Source organism: Buteo buteo, chromosome 12 (genome assembly GCF_964188355.1).
Source record: "Buteo buteo chromosome 12, bButBut1.hap1.1, whole genome shotgun sequence".
Lineage (NCBI taxonomy): Eukaryota > Metazoa > Chordata > Aves > Accipitriformes > Accipitridae > Buteo > Buteo buteo.
The window spans coordinates 28234958-28259188 of record NC_134182.1 but is presented as its reverse complement, the minus strand read 5'-3'; the positions used below and the strand labels follow the sequence as shown (position 1 = coordinate 28259188).

General features: G+C 42.1%; 1 protein-coding gene across 1 annotated transcript in view; it reads left to right on the top strand.

The window, feature by feature from the left end:
* DRC8 (dynein regulatory complex subunit 8) overlaps positions 1–5647 on the top strand; it is a 34660-nt gene extending 29013 nt beyond the window's left edge. The window contains exons 4-7 of the mRNA XM_075043160.1: positions 1853–1932; positions 3798–3840; positions 3941–4007; positions 5033–5647. Of these exons, the coding sequence (XP_074899261.1) occupies positions 1853–1932; positions 3798–3840; positions 3941–4007; positions 5033–5148 (306 nt within the window). The 3' untranslated portion in view covers positions 5149–5647. The remainder of the gene's footprint in view (positions 1–1852; positions 1933–3797; positions 3841–3940; positions 4008–5032) is intronic.
* The last annotated feature ends 18584 nt before the right edge of the window (positions 5648–24231 follow it).

The window sequence follows — 24231 nt, the reverse complement described above, 5'->3', positions numbered from 1 at the left end:
CTGGTGAGCTCTTCTGGTATGAAAATTAGGATGACCTTCAACTGTTTGGATGAACAGATCTAATATTTTTTGGCTCTTAAACATGGTTTATATAACGTACCATCTTCATGGATGTTTTGGGTCCTTGCTTTTTGTTGTTCTGCTTAATGTAGGACACATCTATCTCTTTCTGATAAATAGTTACCATATTTCTTTTTCTGTCTCTGTGGACTTCTGACCTAATACTAGTTGAAGGACAGATGTTCCCTAAAACATCCTGTGTACTGTTACATCTCAGTATTTGTGATGCATGGTATAGTTCAGTGTATTGGCTGACTGTTATGTCACTGGAAAAAAAGTTAAGTTTTACTAGGTGTTATGTTACATCTTCTCAATCAAGCAAGGATTAAAACAAATGATTCTGTAATGGTAAAAGGTACCATTTGATTTAGCATGCAGCATGCAACAGCTTCGTTTCCTTGCTAAGATCCCTTCCGCTAGGCTTACCAAACAGAAGGGAAAAAGTGCTTTTTCAAGCCAATTTCCACTCTAAAGCAGCAAGAGGTGGTGCCTGCATGCTTTTAAAAACCAAAACCCTTCAAGAGCACTGGAAAAGAGCATGCAGCAGCACTTGCAGCTCTCTGGTTAAGCAACGGGATGTATCAGGCATCACCCCAGCTCTGACCCAGGTCCCAAGAGGAAGATTTCTTACTTTGTCTTTTCCTGGCTCAGTTAGGAGATTTCAGATCAGTGCCTCTCTGAGTCTTCTTTCGATCTGAGCTGTGTCTTGGGGAGCCTAGCAAGGTGTCGCTGCTGCCATGTGAGACCACAAGGCATGCATCCAGTTTCAACACAGACAGGAACAGGCTAGCTCCATTAAGAGGGCTCCTTTTGGGAGCAAAACTTGAAATTTTCAGGGAAGGGATGCACCCTGATGATAGGGAGCAGTTTTTACCATGTTGCTCATCTCCGGTGGAAGTATAGGAATGCAGTGCGAATGCTCCTAGAAGTCTCCGATGTTTTGGGACTAATCTGTTAATTTATTTGGGAGGCAAAGGGAAGCTTTTCTTTGTGTAGCATTTTATGGGCTGCCTTAGGACTGTTTCAGACAGCCCTGACTCAGTCTGCCTGCCTCTCTGGTCCTTCCCCTGACAACTCTGCCAGGCTATGAAACACTGGAGGCAACAAATTCCATCCTCGAGGTGTACTAGACTGGGGCTATGTCCAAACTAGCACATTAAATATGCCCAGAAACATCCTTGGGTGTTGAAGCCAGCTGGCACAGAGCAGCTCATGTCTACCCTGGTAAATGTTTTACGTGGCATGGCTGCACAAAGCAGCCTGCTGGGGAAAAGTCCCTAAGGTCCTAGCCAGGCCTGGTGACTGCTGCGGGGAGTGTTAGGTGGCACAGGCCAAAATCATGCCAGGGAATGTGCTAATGCTTTGCTGTTGTGGGTGGTCACATTACACAGCTTGGGAATGTTCCAGGTCCTGCTAGACTTTACTAGTATGAATGCAGTCTGAATGTTTAAACCTCTGCTGAGTTATTGTGGGAGATAAGATCAGTTATTAGGCATCCAGTTCCTTTGCATGAATGGTTTCTAAGCACAAGAGGGCAATATTGAGTTGTTGAAAATGTCTGTAATAGCAGGCCTGTATTTTGCCTGGGATATTATTTCTTCCTCGAATTTCTTTCTGTTTGGTCGCAAGCATTTCACTCAGATGTTATGGTGCCATGTGACACTAAAAACCTGACGTAAATATTCAAATTCTAACCCTGTAATTTTAATGCAGGAACCACCCCAGTTTTCTGGTTTTCATATTAGTTTGCTAATGAGTCATGTAACCTGCCATACTTAAGTTTTATTTTTAGGTAGAAGAAGAAGAACCAACCGGACACATTCATCTGGAAAAATTTCTTCCAGTGATGACAAAAGTACTACTCGACAGAAGGTAATGGAAAGTGGATTTTCTGTGTCTGTAGTTTATTCCAGATTGACAGGGCTGATTCTGAATATATATATCTACAGTAATTTTATGTAACTGGAAGGAGTACAGATTTTTTTTGTTATTTAAACTCAGTTTACATTAGCTTGATAGATTTTCGTTCAAAATTACTTTGTCTACATAAAATTATGCTGTATGGATGATATAAATAATACCAGCTTAAAATCATGAATTGTGATAATGTGTAGCTTTTGTATTTTTAATGTGAATCAGAATTAACTTGCTATTCAATATGTTTTGTGCATCTCTGAAATACTTTACATTGAAATTGAGGTCATAACCATTACTTTCTCTGAACATATGAGTTACAGTTACTGAGAAGCACGGTCTGTTACAGTGTGTTTCTAATAAGTTGTATAAATAAGCTTCATATTCATGTCTCAAAGTGACTGCCAGGTACAGTTGAAGGTACACAACTAGCACTCTAAAAGACTGCTGATCTAAAAGTCTAGAACAAAAACGCTGTTCATTATTCAAAGGAACATAGAAATCTTTGCCTGTACACAGGAACTTGTGCTATTTTGACATTTTGCACTAAAAGCAAGATTACTTATAGGGAATTTATCTTTCATTTTAAAGATGGTAGCCAAGGGTTTTGGGAGACTCAGTCTTGTCCAATACTGAGAAGTTATTTTGCACACAGAGGGCCTTTGGTAGGAGGGTGTTCTACACATGAAATAGCTATAGGATTTCCCAAAACTCTCTCGCAGCATCCAGAGACAGCAGGCTCCACCTTGGGGCTGTGTTTGAGAGTCTTTGCGCCCATGTCTGGACATGGACCAGCCAGCAGTGTTGGGTCCCAGTGTGCTGGGGCAGGTGCATTGCCTTCCCAGGGTCCTGCACCTTTGCCTTCTCTGGCCTTCAAGGCACATTTCTGGCTCCACACCAATGTTCACCCTTTCACAAAATACCTTGTTGCTCTGGGTTCTCTTCTCCTCCTCCACACCCCCTCCACACAAACATACACACACACAAAAAACCAAACCCACACACTTTCTCCAGACTAGTTCAGGCTTGTCAAGACCCACTTTGTCTTTTGGGGCACTATGTCCATAGTTCACTTATCCAAGGGCACATGAGATTTGGATCACAAAAAACAAGGCTTCTTCTTAGCACATTTGATTTTTAGACAGTAAAAGAGTGAGGCGGATCTGGATGAAACAATCAAGCAGTTAGAAGCTTCCTGGCTTTAACATCTTCTCTTTAGTATTCTTGGGGGTTGGTGAAGTCTGCTGGGATATGGAAGTTCTCCATTGCTGCACAGGGCTTCCTTTCCAGCTCTGAAATCAGGCACACATATGCACGCACACACGTGCCCAGTTCTCCTGTCTCTCTGAAATTGTTAGTGACAGACAGACCTTTTCTTTTATAGCTACCAGCCTCCTTTGCTCATCATCAGCTCATTAGACTGTCAAAGTCCCACTGGGTGATCTGTTGCCTAGCTACCAGCGTACCCAGACAAAACTTTGTGTTCTTGGTTTGGCCATCTCCTGTTCAGTGCATTGGCTACGTGGAATGATTCACTATTATTGATCCTTACTAACCCACTCAGCCAGCCCAGACATGCAGAAGCCATTCATCTGGCTCCTTAGCACAAGGAAAATTAAACAGGAGTGCAATAAAAGACGTAAGAGGTAAAGATATGGACAGTTCCAAAAAGTCAAGCTGGAATTAAATGTTTGGTAGACAAACGTAGTAAATTCTCATAGAAAATAAGTTTTCCCTTTCCTTTAGTACTCCTATTTTATTCTTTCAGAATAGTACAGCAGCCTGGCAAACAGTGAGTTAACTTTCTGATTCAATGGTTTCAGCTACCGGCCTATTCCAGAAGATGTTCTTCTACATGCATTTGAGGTCTGTAACTAAATATTCAAGTACCTAATTGTTGGAAAGAAGTTGCTGATTCTTGATTAAATGTGGTTAAACCCACAAGCTTTATTCTTTTTCTTTAAAGGTTTTGGATGAGCATAAATGTGGATATATTACTAAAGAGGAGCTGGTCAAATATTTGACTAAAGAAGGTAACATGACTTTTGTAATATCAGTATTTAAGTAAATAGACATTACATGTGTATAAGGCACCTTGAGGTCCTCATTCTGCATGCCAAAACTTGCGGGAGTAGATACATTGTCTTCAAACAATACTGTTGCCATGATGAGTGGCTGCAGACTAGAACGTTTCACTGGTGAATAATGCAGGGAAAGAACATTTATCATCTGCCTGCTTGCAGACATTATAAGATAGAGATTATTATTATTAAGAGTCATAATTCAATCTTGTGTGGATAGTTTATGATTCTGTGCACATGTCTGTGCTTCCTAAAGATGTGACTCTTTTTCTGTCCTTCTGTAAAATTGTAGTTTAGATTTCCAGATGTTTCAGGTAGTTTCAGTGCTCACTCATTCCTACATTATCTTGACCTTAATTCCAGTGCCCTACACAAACAAAGAGATTCAAGGACCAGATTTAAGTCGTATATCATGTAATCCTCAATATCCCTTGAAGAGCCTGCTTTTCTTGCATGGCTGACTCATGCCTGCCTGCCTCAAGTACAAAATGATGTGCAGGCTTTGCGCAAGACCCATCCTCAGATGAGAACCTTGTTCTCAAAGAGGGATGAAGTAGGCCATCAGCAGCTTTGAAGCTCCTAAAAGAGAAAAGGCAGAAGCCTTTCATGATGAAAATACAAGTGCAAGGATAGCCAAATGAGAGATAATAATTCTAATGTACACATTAGAAGAATTCATTCTGCCAGAAATGGTTGTTTTGAAATCCCTGTGGCAGAGATGAACTGGCTGTTTTGGAGTCTGTGGACTAGAAGGAGATCAGAAGATCCAGGTCCTCTTTCTCCTTTCCCTTAGACCAGCTCGCTTGGTGTGCAGCACTTACATTGGCAAAAGTGAAGGAATCGGATCCTTAGTATTGCTCCTTTTCTCCTCTGTGTGAGGACCAAAAGGAGATCCCTGCAAGGAAAAAGCGGTGTAATTTACCAGCCCTGAAAAGAATACTTATCAAGACAAAGTGTTATTCTCTGCTGTCTTTCAGGTGAGCCCTTTACTCAGGAAGAAATGGAGGACATGCTCTCCACTGCTCTAGATCCAGAAACAAATTCTGTTCACTACAGAGACTACATTTCAATGATGATAGTAGATGAAACTTAAGATCTTCCCCTTTACTGTTTGAGATGCCTTTTGGTAACAGCAGTGTAGCTTGGCAGTTAGTTGAAATATGTATTTTAAAGTATAACAAAGCTCAGCTTGTGACTTTGTGCTTATAAGTAAAATAAAATCTGTGTAGCTATATTTCCTTGGGTTCTGTATATGTATTGAAATATATTCACACCTGGAAAAAGAGCTCTTAACAGAGATACTGTGTAAGGTCTGGAAAAGAAATCATGAAATCCTGTTTGAAAATAACAGGAAAAATTATGTTAATGGAGTCAAGAAATGACTTTACAATTGCTTCTGAAAAACTAATGGAAAATGAGACCTGTGAAAGCGGGTGATAAGTAGGTAAGTGAGTACCTTAAGATGACTAAAATTGTGAAGCCGTGCTTTATATTTAAATGTAATCCCTGTTTGTGTTTAACTAATAAGGCAGCAGGTAGGTTACTCCTTTTGAAATAATATAACAGATCAAATAAACTTTCTACAATTTCTAGGTTTTGTTAAATGATTGTGTTTTGTTTACCATAGGCAATTAAACTGGGCCAGTTAGTTCCATTTTATGTTACTCACCTACTGGCACATGATACTTTGCTTCCATTTTAAACATGCAGGTAACACTCAAACCATTGCTGTAGTCAAATTTACAAAGTAATCTTTGAGAATACCTCTGTTACTATAGGCAATAAACAGTTCCCCTTTCATAACCAGTTTGAAAGTCAGGAGCTTAAACTATTTAAAACTTAGGATCGTAGGACTGGAATTTGATTTTCAGAAACTGATGAGGCACCATTTTTTGAAAAATGTTAGTGTAGAGTATGAGTCTCAACTATCCTTGCTAGAAGACCACCACAGACCTCACTGCTCTTCTCATTTCTAGCTTAAGCATTTTCTTGACTGTTACAGTACAGTTGTCCTTTAACTTGAGTTCAAGTTCTTTCCTCTCGAGTTCTTGACTTGTACATCATCTTCTAACAAGTGACCAGCGGTTGCCCTCAACTAATGAAGTCTCAGCTTGTAAGAGAAGATTCTGTGGTCTGATCCTCAAGGGCACCATCTTGCACTTTGTGCTCCACACCTTCCACCCCATTTCTGTTTTTCTACTCTCTATCAAGTTGGGTTTCCTCCTGTACAGTGTCCTACCACTCCTCTGTCTTAACTGCATATCCCAGCTCTGGGTCATCAGCAGACTTCACCGGCTGATGAAATCCAGGGAAGAGTGACACAGAGAGGCATTGAATGCCTTACCCCCTCTCATGCCCTTCTAGTGGCAGAGCTGAGAACAGAGCACAGGGCTCCTCATGTCACGTCTTTTGCTCTACCCATTTGTTTCACTTGAGCTGGAAGCTCAGAGGAGCTGTTTTCCTACATAGCTGCAAGGGAGCTGCTATGCTTCACAAAGAAGAGATCAGCACGATATAAATGTGGTGATGGAAGCAATCTGAATCAGACCATTTTTTAATTCTCTTTTTACTTCTCTGACCCAAGTTGTCCTTCACTGATATTTTCTTAAACAGTAAGGGAACAAAGAGTTAATGCAGGTAAACAACATTTGCCTAGTTCTAAGCTGGGTTTTCACCTGGGAACCACAGTTGCACTGGTCTTAAGACTCTGCAATGCACTCTTGTTAACACGTTTACTGGGTATTTAATGTGTCAGTAAGAATGAAAAAGAAAGGTAATCATTAGTGTTATAATGTGTGAAGATATGGGTTTTTGAAGATTAAAGCAAGACCAACAGAGGCCCATTAAGAAAATATATTTTTTATTAGCCTTCTTTAGTCTCTCTTTGGAAGCTGAAATTATTTGCCCTAGATGAATCCTTCTTCCGTTTGATATAGAGTGTGTTGTACTGGATTTCTAACACGGCTGACATGAATACAAGTTTCATTCATATTCTGCAGTCTTGGAGCCACTGTCAGCCTCATCTGGGATGTCAGCAGGAAGATGCTTATTTCTGGAAATCATTTCATAGCTCACATTGCTCCAGTGAGAGCACAATTTGTTTCTGGTGGTGCTACCCCAGAGGCCGCCTCAGCTACTGCTGTATCAAATCAGGATGTCCATGTACAACACAGTTGCAGTTCATAGCACAGACAGGATCTTAACATATATACTTTGATGGTATATATAATTTTTTATGTGACAGTCCGTAAATCCAAGGGAAGAGGGTATTCTGGCAAGTAAAAATTGGGATTGTGTCTGAATTTATCACACAGCAACTCCTCCAGCCTCATCTTCTTATACCTGTCCCCAAGAAAGATATGTGCAAATAAGACAGATAAAAGCAAGTTGCAGTCTTCACTTTGGGCATAAGCAACCAAATTCCATTGCCTAGAGAGTTTCCAAATTGGAGGTGTAGGAAGTGTCAAGAGCCAATCTCAGACTCTGTAGGATCCTAAAAGCTGAGTGCTCCCTGCCAGGTAGAATCACATAGAAGTGATCTCATGGGCTTGTGAAGGAGCTGCCTCATGCATCGCTCCAGAAGCGGCTGAGCAATGCTGCACACAACTGTTCCCTTGTCCATGGCTTTCATGACTTGCCAACCCATGCCATGCCCACCCCACGGTGGTGGTGGGCTGCATAAGGGGACTCTTTGAAGCTCCCTGGGACGGGGTCTGTGAGTGCCCTGCATCTCTGTGCTCCCTGGGGATGAGCAGGGTCCCATACCCTAGGGAAAGGGGGAGGAGACTTAAGGAACCATTTCGCTATAACTTAAAAACCCTCTTTGTTTCTAAATTTGAAGGGAAAAACACATTACTTTGTCTGCATCTTGGAGGTGGACAAATGGAACTGCTGAGTGGTCTTGAGCTGTGTCTTGCTACATGCCTCTCCTTGCTGGCTGTTTTGCCTCTTCCCTCAAGATCAGGAACCGAGATAGGGGAGCGGATCGCACCGGGAAGCCTCTAGGGAGGAACCAGCCTAGCACCTGGACTAAATCCACACAGGGAAGAAGAGCCAAGGCTTTGAAGAAACTGGGGAAGTCAGAGGGGTTTTGACCTAGCTGAAGGAGGGAGAAGGAAGGGGACTCATTACCCAGATGTAAAAAAGAAAACGAAAAGAAAAAGAAGAAATCAAAGAAGCAAACCCTGGAAACTGTCTACAAATACAACTGAATCAGCAGGCTGTTTACATCACTGCTGCAAGTTGTAGGCTGGACAAGACTTTACTTGTTTAAAACTTCAAGTCGGTTCAGCTGTGTCAGGGCATATCTGGTATATAGCGGAGACCTTCTCCTCAGTCTTATTGATACTGTGGAGAAATTCTTCCAGCTGCTGAACTTGCATTTGGGAGTCCTGTTGCTCATATTCCAGATACTATATTGCTTTTTATGTTTCCCTCATCAGCTTTGGAGTTGCTTCTCCAAAAAGCTTTTCTTTCTGCTAGTGGCAGTCCTGTATATATTCACACCCAAAGGCTTCAACATTTTCCCATTGCAATGCATACCAGCATGGTATTTACAGTTCTTTTAGACTCTCCACTGACTGTGGGCAGAAGCAGAAGTTGCAGGACTTCCTCCACCAAAACACTAAAGGGCCAGCATCAGACCTGGGACTCCAGGAAAGGAACTGGGCTGTTCATCTGTGCACCTCCACGTGCGTTTTCACAGAGGTAAAAGCCTGCAAAACATGCAGGCTCTTCCCTCTGTTCAGGCAACAAGAATTTGCAGTATTTTTCCTTCTTTCTCTTGTTTCAGTCTATCTTTTCTCTTGTACCTTGTTTCATTAATACAGTTGCATGATAACCTGTGAGGGTTGAAAATGCAAGAGAGTTTTGCTCTCCCACACTGCTGATGCCCTGCTGCTTGCTCTGACAGCTGTCCATATCAGGGTGTCACTTATCACTGGATCTAGACTTGCTGCCACTGAAATCAGCAGTGGCAAACTCTCATCACAAGTAACGGAGAGAACCAAGGCCTTTGGTTTCAGGGGGGAAAGTGGCTGGGGATGCTGGAGTTCAGCCAAGGCTGGGATGGGGACGGGAAGCTATGATTTTCTAAGTCCTGTAATATACTGTTATCATTGTGTAAAAGGGAGAGCATAGTCTGGACAGTAAGGCACCAGGCTGGCAGGCAGGTTTCATTCTAGACTTTGTGAGAGGTATTGGGTAAGTCATATAATCTCTCTCTAGCTGAAATTTCCATCTATAAAGTCAGAGTAATTATAAGGAATAGGAGACAGGGAGTATCTGTCTTGCCTACCCAGACTGTCGACTTTTTGTACCACTAACTCTGATGTTTGCACAGTGTCTAGTACTATGATGTTCTGATCAAAATCAGTGCCTATAGACCTCCCTGTCACATAATTAATAAAGTTCTCAGCCTTCAAGTCTTTTGTTCCAGACTGTACGTTCAGGTCGCAACTTCTAAACAGGTCAGTCTACAGCAAGTATGTTTGTTTTTCATTGAACACAACTCTCTTTCATAGTGTCTCATGCCATGATAGGTTTGATTGTAAAACTGACTGTTGAAACATCTGGTCTTATTGTTGGAGGTTTTTTTCAGGCAGGTCAGTACTAGGCATGGGGACTATGCTGATTTAAAAGCCAAATAAAGATGTAGGTTGAAACAAAGCAAATTCTCCTGCTTATCCTTCTTGAATCCCTGGGGCTACTATTTGGCTTAGTATAGTTCTGAGAGCCAAGAAAATGTTATTCATTGTGCTCAAAAGATTGATCATAGCATTTATATCCTGAGGCCCAAATCCTGAAGTCCTTATTCAGACAGAGCTCCCATTGACTTCAAAGAGAGTTCTGTCTGCAGAAGAGCTTCAGAAATAGGATGTACTGGCTCACAAGGCACTGTGAAAACCTTTTAGTCTCTTTAAACGAAGCCTCATCTGTGGAAGATCTAACAGAGATGTACAACCAGCATGCAAGTTGTGTCATTGAAATGACCAAAAATGTAAATCCATGGGAGTAGGTAGTTAATTCTTGTCTACAGTAATGCAAGTAAGCAAGATTCAGCAAGAGTCAGCAAACAGAACTTTCCCATATTATTCAGAGTACAGAAAGCAAAATCTAGGGATGTTACTGCATGGAGGCTTAAAATTACCTCTTCCTGCCATTATCTTGGAAACACTGCAGCCTTAAAAACACACACATGTTGCTTCTGCGATTTCATATACTAAAACAATTCCTTTTATCCTGGACTCTAACTAGTCCTTTTAGAAGCCCTTTTAGAACAGGCTTCCCTGTTGCAAATACCTACCTAAATGATAGCATAAAAGGTAGCAGTTTGAAATAAGGTGTTTCATGTAGAGGAAAGCCTTTGAATATTTGCTGCCAACAGTAGTTCTTTCCTGCGAAGATAACAGCATCCTTCAGTGCAGAACAGGTCCTAAGCTTTGCTTTATGGTATGCAGCCATGTCTTCCCTTAGACTTCAGCCTAGTGATTAAAATAACCGGAGTGGAGTTCTCAGGTTTTTCAGAAGTGTGATTTTGGAGCTGATAATGCAAGAATTCAGAGCTATCGGAGGTCTTCCACATGTGCAAGTTATCCAAGCTTTATGCATTACAATCGTTTAGGTTTTACAGTGATGGAATATTAAGGATGTGGTGTGGTCCAGATGGAAAGTAGCAGCAAAGACTGAAATTTAGCTTCATTTTAATTTATAGTAACACAGCCAAGAAAAACTCAGTAGTTCAACTTTAAGGAAAACTTTGTTGAAATACCTATTTGCACGGTGAAGCTGCACTTAATATCGCAGAGACAAAACTAAAAAAAACCCCACAGTAGCCAGTTTTCATATGGTGTTAAGCTGTTTTGCGAAGCAATGCCATTCTTCAGAGCTCCCTCAAACACAGAGGTGCATTCAAATTCAACTCAGATTTGATGGAAGACTGAGAACCTGTCTCTAGTTCTTTGGGCTTCCTCAAAGTTGCAGAGATAGCTTGTTACTATCAACTGTTGAGATCAGTAGGGGAGAACTTCCTGAAGAAGTTGTATAACTAGGAGTGGGAAGAAGACCACTCTAAATACAGGGCCCTTGACTTAACCCATTCCTAGAAAGAAAGGAAGAGAAAAAGAAGAAAGAGAAAAAGAAGAGCTCCACTGCTCCACCAGAGCCACAGTTTGTTGACTTTCAGGACACGTTATTAGACATGTCTATTTGCCCAAGATAGCTATTACTCAGTTCACAGAGGCTAGCCTGAGTCTGAGGTTCAGCTATTTGAATGTACTTTGTTTTCGTTGGTAGTTTCCTCTGGTGCCTCCTCATCTGGAGGCACAATGCATTGCTGCTGTCATTCACCTTTCTATTACAGTAGCCCTACAAAGCTCATATTGGGAATACTGTGTGCTCTAAAAAACCCCAACTATCTAATCTAAGAACATCTATGATGAAAAGCAGGGGACACACACAATAAAACTAGTTACATACTCTTTTTATAGTTATGTTATTTAATTACAGTGTTCTACAATTCATATAAACAACCTGTGAGTTTCCTCTGTTGCTCCTTTGCCAAGACAGGTTTCTTTTTGATGTCACACTGAAATACATATGCTGAAAGCATCGTAAAAATGCACTAGAAACAGAGGTAAAAGGAACTGTTGAAAGCATATAAGCATTGGGTTTACACCAATGTGAAGAAAGAGGTTTTTCCTTTTCATTTCCTGTTGGCAATGTGCTGTTGGGCTTTCAAGATGTTCTCACAGAAATCTTGTGGCTCCATGGGGTAAAACTGAGTGGCCATGAAGAAAGGGTGTGTGTGGAAATGTGTCCTTTGGATTTTCTTGTATAAACAACTGAAACTTTTTTTCCCCCATCTTCCAAAACACGAAGGGATGCAATGTGTTTCAGCAAAGTAGTATAGTATGAGATACACTTGTTGGTGAGATCTCTGCTTCCCTCTTCAAAAATGTGCCACCTCTTCAGCATAACACAGTGGATTAGTTGGGGTAGGGGATTTTTCCCAGGAACTTAATCTTTAAAACAGGTAAATGAACACCAGGGACAGTAGCAGACACAGCAGAGCTAAAAAAAAAAACAAAAACAAAACAACAAAAAAACCCGTAACAGATAAATCTCTTCATATGGACTTTTCTAATTGCCAAGGGCACGTTCTGTCTGGCAGAGATGATTTAACAATACCCACTGAGAGGATGAGCTCCAGAAGGCAGAGGGGAATAATGATAAGTGTTCTTTTGAATGGGTTGGCAGAATTTTAACAAGGGGTTCCCAGAAGCCCCATAAGCTCTTTCTGTAACAGCCTTATTTCAGAACTTGGCCACTTGGTGTTGAGGGAAAGGACCATTTAAATGTTCTGAGAATGGTCTATACCCCTAGATGTTAGTCCCTAAGTGTGGAGGAACATAGCCACTTTGTAAGCCATGCTAGCTAGCCTTTGATAGCCCGAAACCATTGCTCCCATAGGAGGCAATGTCAGCTGGAAGCATACAGCTATAAAATGAAGAGAAAGACTGTTCTTCTGTTTTCTCAGGGTAACACAGAAGTTGAACATCATTGCTCACTCCCTGCCCATTCTCACTGGGAAGCAAAGGCTTACAGTGATGCAGTCACAAGGGGAAATGATGAATGAACTGCAAACATTTGGGAAAAAACAGAATTGGAAAAAATGACCTACAAGTAGACATGCTGAACCCATACACCCTTTACATGCAAAGTTCACACCCAAGATAGCTAATGTCAATCATGCTCTGTACTATTATATGCTTACAAAAAGGTGAGCTCAGGAATAACATTTAAATTCAGAGAAAAAATTCTTCATACACAAATCAAGATTGGAAGTAAAGTCCAATTTGGCAACCAGGACTTGCCGAATAGGGTCCTTACAAAATGGGAAGACCCAACACCTGCATTCAAAGACAGACACACAGAGGAACAGTAGCTGCCTGGGCTAATATGACAACCTCAAGAGATCAATAACCATGGAAACCTCAGTAAAAGGAATGCATCTTCAGGGAAATTCAGAAAAGAGAGGAAGAAATGATAACTGGAGAACCCTTCAGAGGCAAAAATACATGTATTCCCCTCTCCAGAGATGCTTGTGGTACAAACAGCTTTTATTTTTAAACAAAATATGTTCTCACTGGCATATATGAGAAACTATTTGGTGCAAAGGTTTTGTAATAGCTCTTTTATAGAGTTGTCACATTTCTGCATTTGCGAAGGCCTTAGTTTTAGAAGCTTATGGTCAAACTCACTCTCAGTTTTCATTTAAACAAGAAATGGGAAATTGTCTGCCTTCCTCACTTCTGGCAGTATCTTCAAAAAGAATAAAAACAATCTGAAAGTAAGTAGCTCTGGAAGACAGCATGCCTTTCTAACCTGTATTTAATATGTGTTGTACCATCCTTTGTTGGAAGCCAAAATTCTGATTAATGCTGTTCAAATATGATTCCTATTTCTATAATCATTGAGGTCTACGAGGTACACCATCAGAAACTACAGGTACATAATGGTGGGAAAAAGACAAAGGCGTTCTCACACACGCACAGAAAGCTTGCCTGGCCTTTCAAAGAGCTGGCTGAGAACCAGATCTCTGCATCAGCTAATGAATGTATCTCAAGCTGCAACAGAAGGAACTGCATTCATCACTGCTAAAATTTAACTTTGTAACTTACCTTTCGGCAATGAAAATTCATAACAAGCATAATAAAAACGGCAACAGAGGAACGTTCTTCCCCTTTCTCTATTGGAATTACCTGCTGTTTGTCCAGCACTCATGTGCACCCAGCCGAGACCAGCAAGTTCACTTTCCTTTTGTTATGCTCTGAACCAGATACAAACTGTAAGGTAAAGCTCTTGCACTAAACTACTGCTCTGCTGATGAAATCTTTAAGCCTTAGACTATTTGTTTAAGAACAGATATGCTTCTGTTTGAAGGGCATTTTTAGCATAGTAGGTAGATTAAATAAATTTGTTCAGAAATGGCCATCTTCAGTCCCTGCTGATCAATGAGTGTTCCTCTGAACAGCAGCATTTACAGACCATCCCTGTTCCCCATCTGGGGCGCAAGCCTTGCTCTGTCCCCCTTACAGCCCCACTACAGCTGCCCCAGCAGACTCCCATCGGTGAAAGCAGTCCCCAAATTCCCTGCTGCCCCTGCCGCTTCACTGACAATAGAAACATGAACTATATCAAAGAATTGACATCAATGACAGGCCAGGTTGCAGAAAGTCACACTTATCTTACTCAGGATTGTAAAAATAAGATAAACTCTCCACATTCATTACTACCTTCATGTTACCAATAACATCATTAATCTACTACAACACTCCATAATGGGCCAGCTTTACTGTCCATTAAGTGTCCATCTCACGGAGATGGTACAGTGTTTTTCATCATCCTTGACCCTCATACTGAGGGTATGTACCTCATACAAATGTACAGAGGTACCTCTGGAGATGCCAGGAAGGTGTCTCAAAATTCCCACCTCCCAGGTCTTTGTCAGAGTGGCTCACAATTAACACAATGATATTCAGCAAGCTCTGTATCTTCTGTGTTCCCATCATAGACTCTATTTTCATGTAAATCTGAAGTCAACTGGTTATGTCCCTATACAGTGGCCTACTCAGCAATCATGTTGAGAAGAAATTGGTCTCTCTGAAAACTGTGTAGAACTGAGCTACATGTACAGAATATGATTTGTACAAGTAAGTACCTTCTGGCCCATTAACACCTGTACCGTTGAATGCAGAATTAGGCTGTTGCTGAAGGGACCTGTATATTACGGAATAGAGGAAGAGTACCTATACCAGTTTGGTTGTTATACTTGTGTCTCTAACCAACATCAATGTGCACGAGTGCAAATTACAGGAACCACAAGGTGTTTAGCTTGAAGCCTAATCTAATGGGTTGTTGTAAAGTCTGTGCCTTGCTAGAGCAGTTTACTGGAGACAAAAGCTGTATCAAAGGCAAACTAGGGGAACATGGTTAACCTACCCAATTTCGTGGTATTGTGTAGTTCGATCTCTCTCTCTCATTGCTCTAAAACCTGCAACCCTTACTACTTCCTTTGAGTTCTCTTTGCCTATCTTGATTCCTGGAATGTGCCAGACACATGCCATTAGGGAACGAACAGTGCCAAACTGCTCTCTCATCTTCTCCTACCTGTGCTCACACTGATGCATCCAAAGGACATCATTATTTCCTACACTGAAAATTCAGGGTGCAAGCTGTGCCTTCTTCAGTGGTACTTGGATGGGTCAAAAGTTCACACACAAGAGCATACTTTGACTGCCATCTTCCTCCTCCTGGAGAGAATGTCTCATTCTGCTGGGGTTCTGGTGGCGTCAAATTACATATTTTGGATGCCTGTAATTACAGAAATCTGTAGATCGGCCACGCTCTGCTACATTCACAGATTAGAAATGGTTTCCATTTTTGCAGAACAGTCCTTCAATTACTCATTAATTGGGGCTCCATGTTCCACTTTCCTGCATGGTCTGTGCTTGCCAATCTAGTCCATGGGTCAAAGGAAGTTATTTCCTTGTAAGCAGAGTTTGTTAAGACAGATTCTTCATATTTATTCTCCCGTATTGGGTCTGGCTGAGATGGAGTTAATTTTCCCCATAGCAGCCCTCATAGTGCTGTGCTCTGTATTGGTGCTAGAAAGGTGCTGATAACACACCAGTGTTCTGGCTGCTGCTGAGCAGTGCTCGCACAGCATCAAGGCTGTCTCTCCAATATTTCCCCCCGTCCCCCTAACTCTGGGGGTGGGCAAGATCCTGGGAGGGGACAGAGCCAGGACAGCTGGCCCAAAATGGCTAAAGGGATATTCCACACCATATGGCGTCAGCTCAGCAATAAAAGATAAGTAAAGGGAGGACCCTAAAAAGAAGTTGGGCCTGAGAAGGAAGAGTGGTAGCCTGGGCCCTTTCTTGTAACAGATGTGATGTCAAAGTGCACCAGCAAACAAATTTCATTAAAATGCCACATCCTGGCACCAACCACTTGGCAGGTGTTGTGAATAAGAAAATGCAGACCCTGTTTAAGAGTAAGGAACTTCTTACCTGCTTGAAGAAGGCATGCAGAAGAATTTCTGGATTAGTCTTGTGCTCCATGAAAAAAAAAAGTCTTTGTGGTTGTGATATATGCAAGTTATCCTCATTTATCAAGACAAGAGCTGTAAGGTTCTTGAGTTTTAAGGATTGCTGTTATCAGTATTCCATGTGGCTAAAGCTTGGAGAGCAATCTTGAATATACAGGATGTTGGGTTTCGTTAGCAAACTAACCTCATTTATGTAATGCATTAAAAAACACCTCATTGGCCTGTTTGCTCAAAGGAATGTGAATTGACCATTATTCAAGATTGGTTTACAGAACCATTACTGTTAATGCTTATGGGACATGTAAAGTAACTATCTATAGATAAGTATCTATAATGATTTCTTGTTTCACTTCTTAAAGTTTTAATATCTCCTTAGTAAGTCTGAATACAGCTCTAATGCCTAATTAACCCCATTTTCATTTCATTAGTATGCTATAAACAAAAAGAGCAACAGGTGTCTAGCCAGGTAGGTAGCCTTTATAGTAAACAGTTCATCTTAGGAGGAGACATAGGTGTTTTTCTTTCAACACAGAAAATGGTAAACACAGAGTCACACAAAGAAACACACCTACCCACCTTTTGTCAGAGTCCTGAATGTCATTAGGACCTACAAGCTTGTAGCCTTCATTTTATTGTTATTTGTATGGCAATTAGTAATTCTGAAGTTGCCATATGGTCCTAGCTGCCCATTCTTTTCCAGATTGACTTGAATTATATGTAGCAATTTTTTATTCCTAATTTGTCAGAGATGCATTCAGCAAAGTCGCTTCAACTCACATGGACCCCCCACTGATTAGTTAGCATCTGAGCAGCTTCCTAAAACACTTCCTTAAAAAGTTACAACCTTCCTTTTGAAGCCTAAGAAAATTTGTTCCAGTCAAGCATGTGAAAGAACGTGAACAACTGGGAAAACCTGTCATATACAGAAAAAAAGGTAAGTCAGTCATCTATATTTGTCAGCCAAAGATGTTTGCTTTCCAAGTAATTCTGAGAACCACCTTCATGAGACATCAACCTTTGCAAGTGGGAACAGGGTGGCTGGCTGACAGAATGGCCTGTATCTCCCTACAGGTTTTCTGAATGCAACTTCACAGCTGTGTGGCATGTAATAGAACAGTTTCAACTTTAGAAATTTTGGCAATACTCTTTCTGGCCCCTCTGGAGCTTTCTCCATACTTTTTAGCAACGAAAATGTTTTCTCTGTGATAAATATATCAGCTTGAAGCCCAGATAAGATGAAGATTCTCTGAATGATACAACCTCACATACATTCCTCTCTATAAGGTGATCCTTAGATCACCTCTCATCACCACCCTACCACCCTGAGGCAGAGTGCAGCTTTTCCTAGGGAAAAAAAAGTCAGAATCACTACACTCTTCTGTTTTAAGCAGGCCTACCATGCTACAGAAACACTCCATTTCTCTTGAGATCTTCCACTCACTGGTATTAGTTTGTTTATTTATTTGTATGTAAACAACCTTAAAAGAACATGCCTCCCAGGCTTGCAGTATCTCTTCCACCTAGCAGACACCATCATCATACAGACTAAAGTGTAAATAATATGGGAGCAAATGCCAGCCTTCCACCACCAGCAAGAACACAGATCAATACAAAATCACCCGAGCCTTCGGGACCCAAAAGGCATCCTGTCCTCAGGCTGCCTCCCCAGCCCCGCTGTGTTCCTGTTAATGAATAATGAAGCCCCGGCTGCTCCCAGCAGTGTGCGATGGCATCCCATACACATTCACAAAGACAGAGATTTGCCAGCTCCAGGGCACTGAGTCCAGCTCTTTTGGACCAAAGACCTGTTTCGGTTTGCAGTCTCATTAGAGAAGTAACCGTGTGAACATGCTGGCACTCAAGGCTTCTCAGTAAACATTAAAATTATTAACACATGCCCTCACCTAGCAATGTTCATCCCAAAATGTTGGTCCACACTTTCAGACAGGACCAGCCTCAGCTGTCACTGCAGCACATCACATTTTCGCATCGAATACCTGACTGCTGTCCAAAACTCCTTGGTCACAGAGTGGCAGTGTGACTCTCCTACAGCATCAGCCACTTCCCAGACTCTCACCCTGCCTGTGCTAGGAGATTTGGACCAAATTAATTACTGTAATTTGATGTCATTGCATCATTGCAGATCAGACATCAAGCAATGAATATAGTGGTGAGCCTAGAACTGGTTAAAATGTTCAATAAGGATAATTGCATGGGTGAACATTTCTTTAATATGCACAAAGCTAAACAATCAAATTAAAATGTAGGTCATTGTAAGTACTCTGAAGTCCTGTCTATGCATAAAGAGACATCCTGATGGGTCTGAAGAGAGGGAAACCTCTGGGAAAGAGGGAGTGAGGAGCAGTGGGCGCAGACTGAGTGCTAACCTCTTCCTCCACCAGCGCAGTTATTTGCAGAATATTCATCTTTCTACAGTGCAGTTATGGCTGTGTGCTGGTTTTGGCTGGGATAGAGTTAATTTTCTTCACAGTATCTAGCATGGGGCTATGTTTTGGATTTGTGCTGAAAACAGTGTTGATAATGCCGAGATGGTTACTGCTGAGCAGTGCTCACACAGAGCCAAGGCCTTTTCTGCTCCTCACCCCACCCCACCAGCGAGGAGGCTGGGGGGGCACAAGTAGTTGGGAGGGGACACAGCCGGGACAGCTGACCCCAGCTGACCAAAGGGATATTCCAGACGGTAGCACATCATGCTCAGCAATAAAACTAGGGGGAAGATTGGTGGGGTGGTTGCTGCTTGGGGACTGGCTGGGCATTGGTTGGTGGTAAGCAATTGCTTCCATTTGCATCACTTGTCTTTCTTCGGTTTTATGTATCTCGGTGTTGTTTTCCTTTTAATTAGAATTTATTACTATTATTATTATTATTAACATCATTATTATCATTATTATTATTATTATTTTATTCTGATTTTCTTCCCCCATCCTGCTGGCAGGGGGGAGTGAGTGAGTGGCTGCGTGGTGCTTAGCTGCCAGTGGGGGTTAAACCACGACAGGCTGTTATGTTAAATAGGCTTTGCCAAACTGATGCAGCTTTATGTCTGAACATTGCTACCAGCTTAAAGCTGGCTCTCTCCAGTTCAACTTGCACCTGCTCACATGGGCACAAGCTAAATGGATGTAACCAGTAAAAGGAGCTTTAAATCCAAACAAATAATGATCCAAGTAGGTCACACTGATTTCATTAAGGCCATTTAAACTTCCATTTGTGTTAAACTGGTAAAACTTTCACAAGCAGGCAAGCCCTCTCTAAAGAATAGAAGACCCAGTTCTGCTGAACTTGGTAACATGAGGTAACATATTCCACTCTGCCAAAGGTTTCCAGCAGTGGGAAGAAATGCCCATCAATTGCTGCCAGCCCACCTCTGAAACCATGTTTGTGTTGCTAGCTGCCAAGCTATGGGATTGTTTTCCCTGTCATCGTGTTTGACAGAATAGTTATGGTTCAGAAAAGAGCCACATCATTAAGGCAGTGGGTGGGGACACGCTGCTGAGCACAGCTGCCCCTTGCTTGTGTTGCTTCCAGGGACAGAGCACAGCTTGAGGGGACAGACGGAGACTTTCCTAAAGCTGTGAGCATGCCTGCCCTGAAACCGTGCAGCAATACTTCACCCAAGCCTGCCTGGGCACACAGATAGGCTGTTGGTGTCATCTCGCCCACGCTGACTTCTGTGCTCAGTGACAAGACTGCTCATTTGTTTAACCTGAAAGGAGTCCCTGTGCACAGCAAACCAAGCTCACCCAGAGCACCGGCCTCACGATGTCCCTCTGAGGAACAGGTATGCCTTACTCGTCCCCTGCTCTGAGCAATCCAGAGCTGTGCTGCCAAGTCTGAACGTCCCTTGATGGGCAGACACAAAAACTGCAGTCATCTGGGTCCAGTCATGAACCCTCCTGGACTCCCCTGATGGGTTATTCATGTAGTCGGAGCAGGAGAGCATGAATAAGCTAGAGGAAAACTCATTGGGGTAGGCAGGGAAGGGCAAAGAGCAGCTTTCTATACCTTTCTTGGCCACAGACCTGCGTCCACAGGAGGTGGCAGGTCTAGCCACGGCTCTGCCTCCCCAGCTGCCAAGCGAGCTGATGAAGAGAGAGATACAGGGACCAAAACGTGTCTTTCAAGGCAATGACAAACTAGGGGCAGGTAACAAAGAGGTGTGAGGGAAATGTCAGGCAGATAAGTCAGTCATCAGCCCTCTGCAGTTGCTTCATAAAGAATATAATCAGCATGGAATGATGTACAGCAAAGAGAAAAATGGAACATTAAAATTTTTGGAAGTCTGCATGCTGTAAGGTTCACTTTTAACCCTAAACTTGGTGATAAAAGAAAAGTATGAAATGTTTGAAAAGGAGTTGAAAAAGGGTTTCAGATGAAACAGATGCTCATAGATCTGGAGAGCCTACCGTTACAAAAATCTCAGGAACATACTGGGGTGAGACCTCTGACGTAGCTTATCATGAATGTAATTCTCTGTTGTTTGAGCACTGAGTTGAATTAGTTCACCTCAGGTGAGCTGAGGGGCAGAAAAGAAATGCCTGCTGCCTTTTATATAGTGTTTCATTTAAGGCATTTACACTTTCAAGACTCCGATAGATTAGTTAGTGCCTGTGATGCCAGCTCTGTTGTTGATCTGTACTGCTGTAATTTACTCCTGCAACAAGAGAGGATGCAGCATAAAAATGTGACGATATAAATGCTTCACTGTTTGTTTCTCAGGGCTACCTGCTCGCTTCGCTATGTTATCTCCGCTTACCCCCTTCCACGCCATCTGCACTGCTTGCCTGTGTCCCTGGCTCCTAGGGTGCAACAGGCACACACACTGGCTTTGCACTTGCTACCCACCAGCAGCCGCTTTGCCTGTTTTCTAACTTTGGCACATGCTGGCCTATATTCCTCCTGTTAATGCTGCTATTTGTTCATGCTATTAATACCATCTTCTCCCCTCTTCTATCCAAAGAAGATTACTGAGAATAATTCTTTTGGAAGATGTTTGTCCTCTGCCCCTGAGGTAGTTAGGAGAGTCTTTAAAGAATGTTTAAAAGGAATCCTTTACCCTCCAACATCTCCAGCCAATGTCCCTGTGCTCAGGGAGAATCACTAGCAGCATGCCAGAGCCAGGTCCTAGCAGGTCAGGCTGCCATGGGCCCCCTCAGCATGGCTCCGCTGGCCCAGGCAGCCAGCAGACACTTCCACTGGGGGCTTCTGTCACAACCCCACAGATGCCGGTGGCTGCTCTAGCATTACGCTGGATGTGGCTCCACCAAGCCTGGCACAGCAAGCAGTTGATGGCTTTTCCATGTGCCCACAGAGGCAAGGAGGACTTCTAGACAAGAAGCAGCTTGCATCTTTCTCCTTCAGAGTCTGAGACTGGCTGTTGTTACTCCAATATTTTCCTGCTCTGTTACCGTTCTGTGTAAAATCTGCATTGCTAGAGTGTGGTGCTTTGGGATTCACAGATACTCCTGCTTTGTTCCTTTTTTTCAGGCTTGTCTTTAGTTCTGGAGTTGCAATGAAAGCTTATTGTGCCTGAGTAACAGAAAATGGGATTCTGTCAAATTTCAGTATTTGAATTTATGAACTTAACTGAAATTGGCTGCAGACTTGTCATTACAATGCATCCCACTGCATAAAATGACTGTAAACTTCTCCATGCAACCCTGCTCTGTGAATATATGTACATGCATGACACCGCATCCTTTATTACTTATGAAACACATATCAATATTGTATTAATAAGTAGGCATTGATTTTTACTGAGAACATAAAGATTTATGAAAGTAGGCAGTGCTGTGTGGCAGAAACTATGAAAGCAGTTTCTAGAAAATCTATGAAATATTTTACATTTGAGATATAAATCCAAATAGACAGCCCTTCGTGGAAAATACATTGCTATTGTTATTGGGCAAGGGCGAGATTTAAAGGCAACTGGTTTGCAAAGGAATGACACTCTTTGTCCAAATTTGAACACAAATGGCTTCCTTTTATATTACAGGGAGATTGAAGGAGGCTCTCAGTGGAGCAAGGAAAGCACAGGCTAAACACCTGCACAATGGCCCTGAGGCAAAAGGGCTATGCTAAGCAAACAGGGAGACATACCCCTGTCAGGCTGACAGTAAAACTCTGCTGTTGCTTGGAGTAGGAAAAAGTATAAAGTATGCTGATGCAGATCTGCTGGTAACAGCAAGAAGTAGAAGCTGTAATAAGGACCACCTAGAGAGTTCCCTGTCCATGTTACACCACCCAGAACTAGGGATTGTAGCAGTGCATGAGAAGTACACATTTTCCAGTGTTGGTCTTTTTTTTATGCGGACACACAAGGTAAATCTAGGGACTGATTTAGAAATTGTGCTACAGCAAACACCTCAGCATCCAGCTCATACAGAGGAAATGCCCAGTCTTAATTCCTCATGATATCATACTCAACAATTGTCAAGAGCAAGCAGAAAAACACACTCCAGAAGCATAGTATATCCCAGATACTATAGAAGGAGCATTACCTACACCATCAGAAGTACAAATGTGGTCTATACAGCTGATTTCCTCCTGTACTGCATGAATTCCTAAATCCTGCAGAATACTCGGGCTGTGGATGTGTGTGTTTCTGCTGATGTGTGTGCTATACAAAAGGATAAAGGACTTAATGTGCTTAATGTGCTAGCGCTTTTTTGCTGAAATGATCCTATGCTTTGACAAGGGGATGAGAACAAGAACTGTAGTGGTTTTAGAGAAGAAATGTATCAAACTGGGAAAGTTCTGGTGATTTTATTTGTAGCTCTTAATAATTAGCTGTTTCTATCTTTACAATTAATTCTTTGTCACTATTACTACAAATGCCTTCAGTTTCCTCCCTGTCCCCCAACGGACTCCAGCTCATTAATATGCAGCTTTAAGCAAGTATCGGAGCTGTCATGCATTTCAAATCTCCCTGAGGAAGCTTTTTAAAATTGTAAGTAAGACCTGATACTGAGACTTATTAGCACCAAACTTGGAAACAAAGCTTCTGTGCAGGCAGTGATGACTCTTCAAGTTACAGTTGCTGTCACCCTTTTTATCCTGAGATTTATTATAAATGTGAATACCTCAAAGGACTTCTTTGATGCAACCAGTATTTCCAGCTCTCATAAACTGCTGTTTATTCATAGAACTGGGCTTGTGCCAGCATCTCAGGTTTGAGTGATGAAGCTGAACTCCTAGGTCAGATTTAATTGCACCCACACCAAGATACACTCAGAAGAAATCCACTGAAAGCAGGAGAGTGATAGTACACCACCACAAATGCACTGCAGTGTGATGGAGAAACTGGAAGTTTGTATACTAGCTAAAAGACAGGTCACAACAGTCCCTAGAGGTGCAATATCTAGATGGAGATCAAAGACCACCCTCAATGCTTTGAGACGAGGTTTTGCTCGAACCTCCGATACTTTTGCCTGCATCCAAGGCTTTGGCTCCTGTCTGCTTATAAATGTCTGAAGAGCTCCATTTTTTCAGCTCTGTCTGAAATTAAGAACAATTAGTCTAACTTCTGAACTGCTAGCATAAATGATTTGCCAGGACTAAGGTTAAGGCAGATTCCCGTGACTACCAGTTACGATAACAGAAGAAATGCGTGAACTTGAAACTGAGAGGTTGCTGTGTAGCTGCCTGTCAGTGGCATGTTGGTGATTCTGCTAACTAATAGTCTTTCCTTAGTGACACACGGAGCAGGAGGGGTTGTAGGAGGAAACCTTATCAACTTCCACACAAGGGAGCCTAAAGAGAGGGGGAAAGCTATACCTGAATGCTTCTCAGAAAGGCATTAACCCAGAGAAAGTGTTCCTAGCAGAGCTTCTTGCTGGCGTGATACCATAGCATCCTATACTTTGGCCAGCACAAAATAACAAGAACTGGAAAGATTTTAGCAGCAAAATACCTCAAACTGGAGAATTTGGAACATCTCAGCTTCCAAAAACTTTCACAATTCAATAAAGCCTTTCTTGAATGATCCAAAATGTCAGGAGGGAGACAGCGGCACCAACAGCAACGGAGCCATCGCCCAGGCTCGGACAA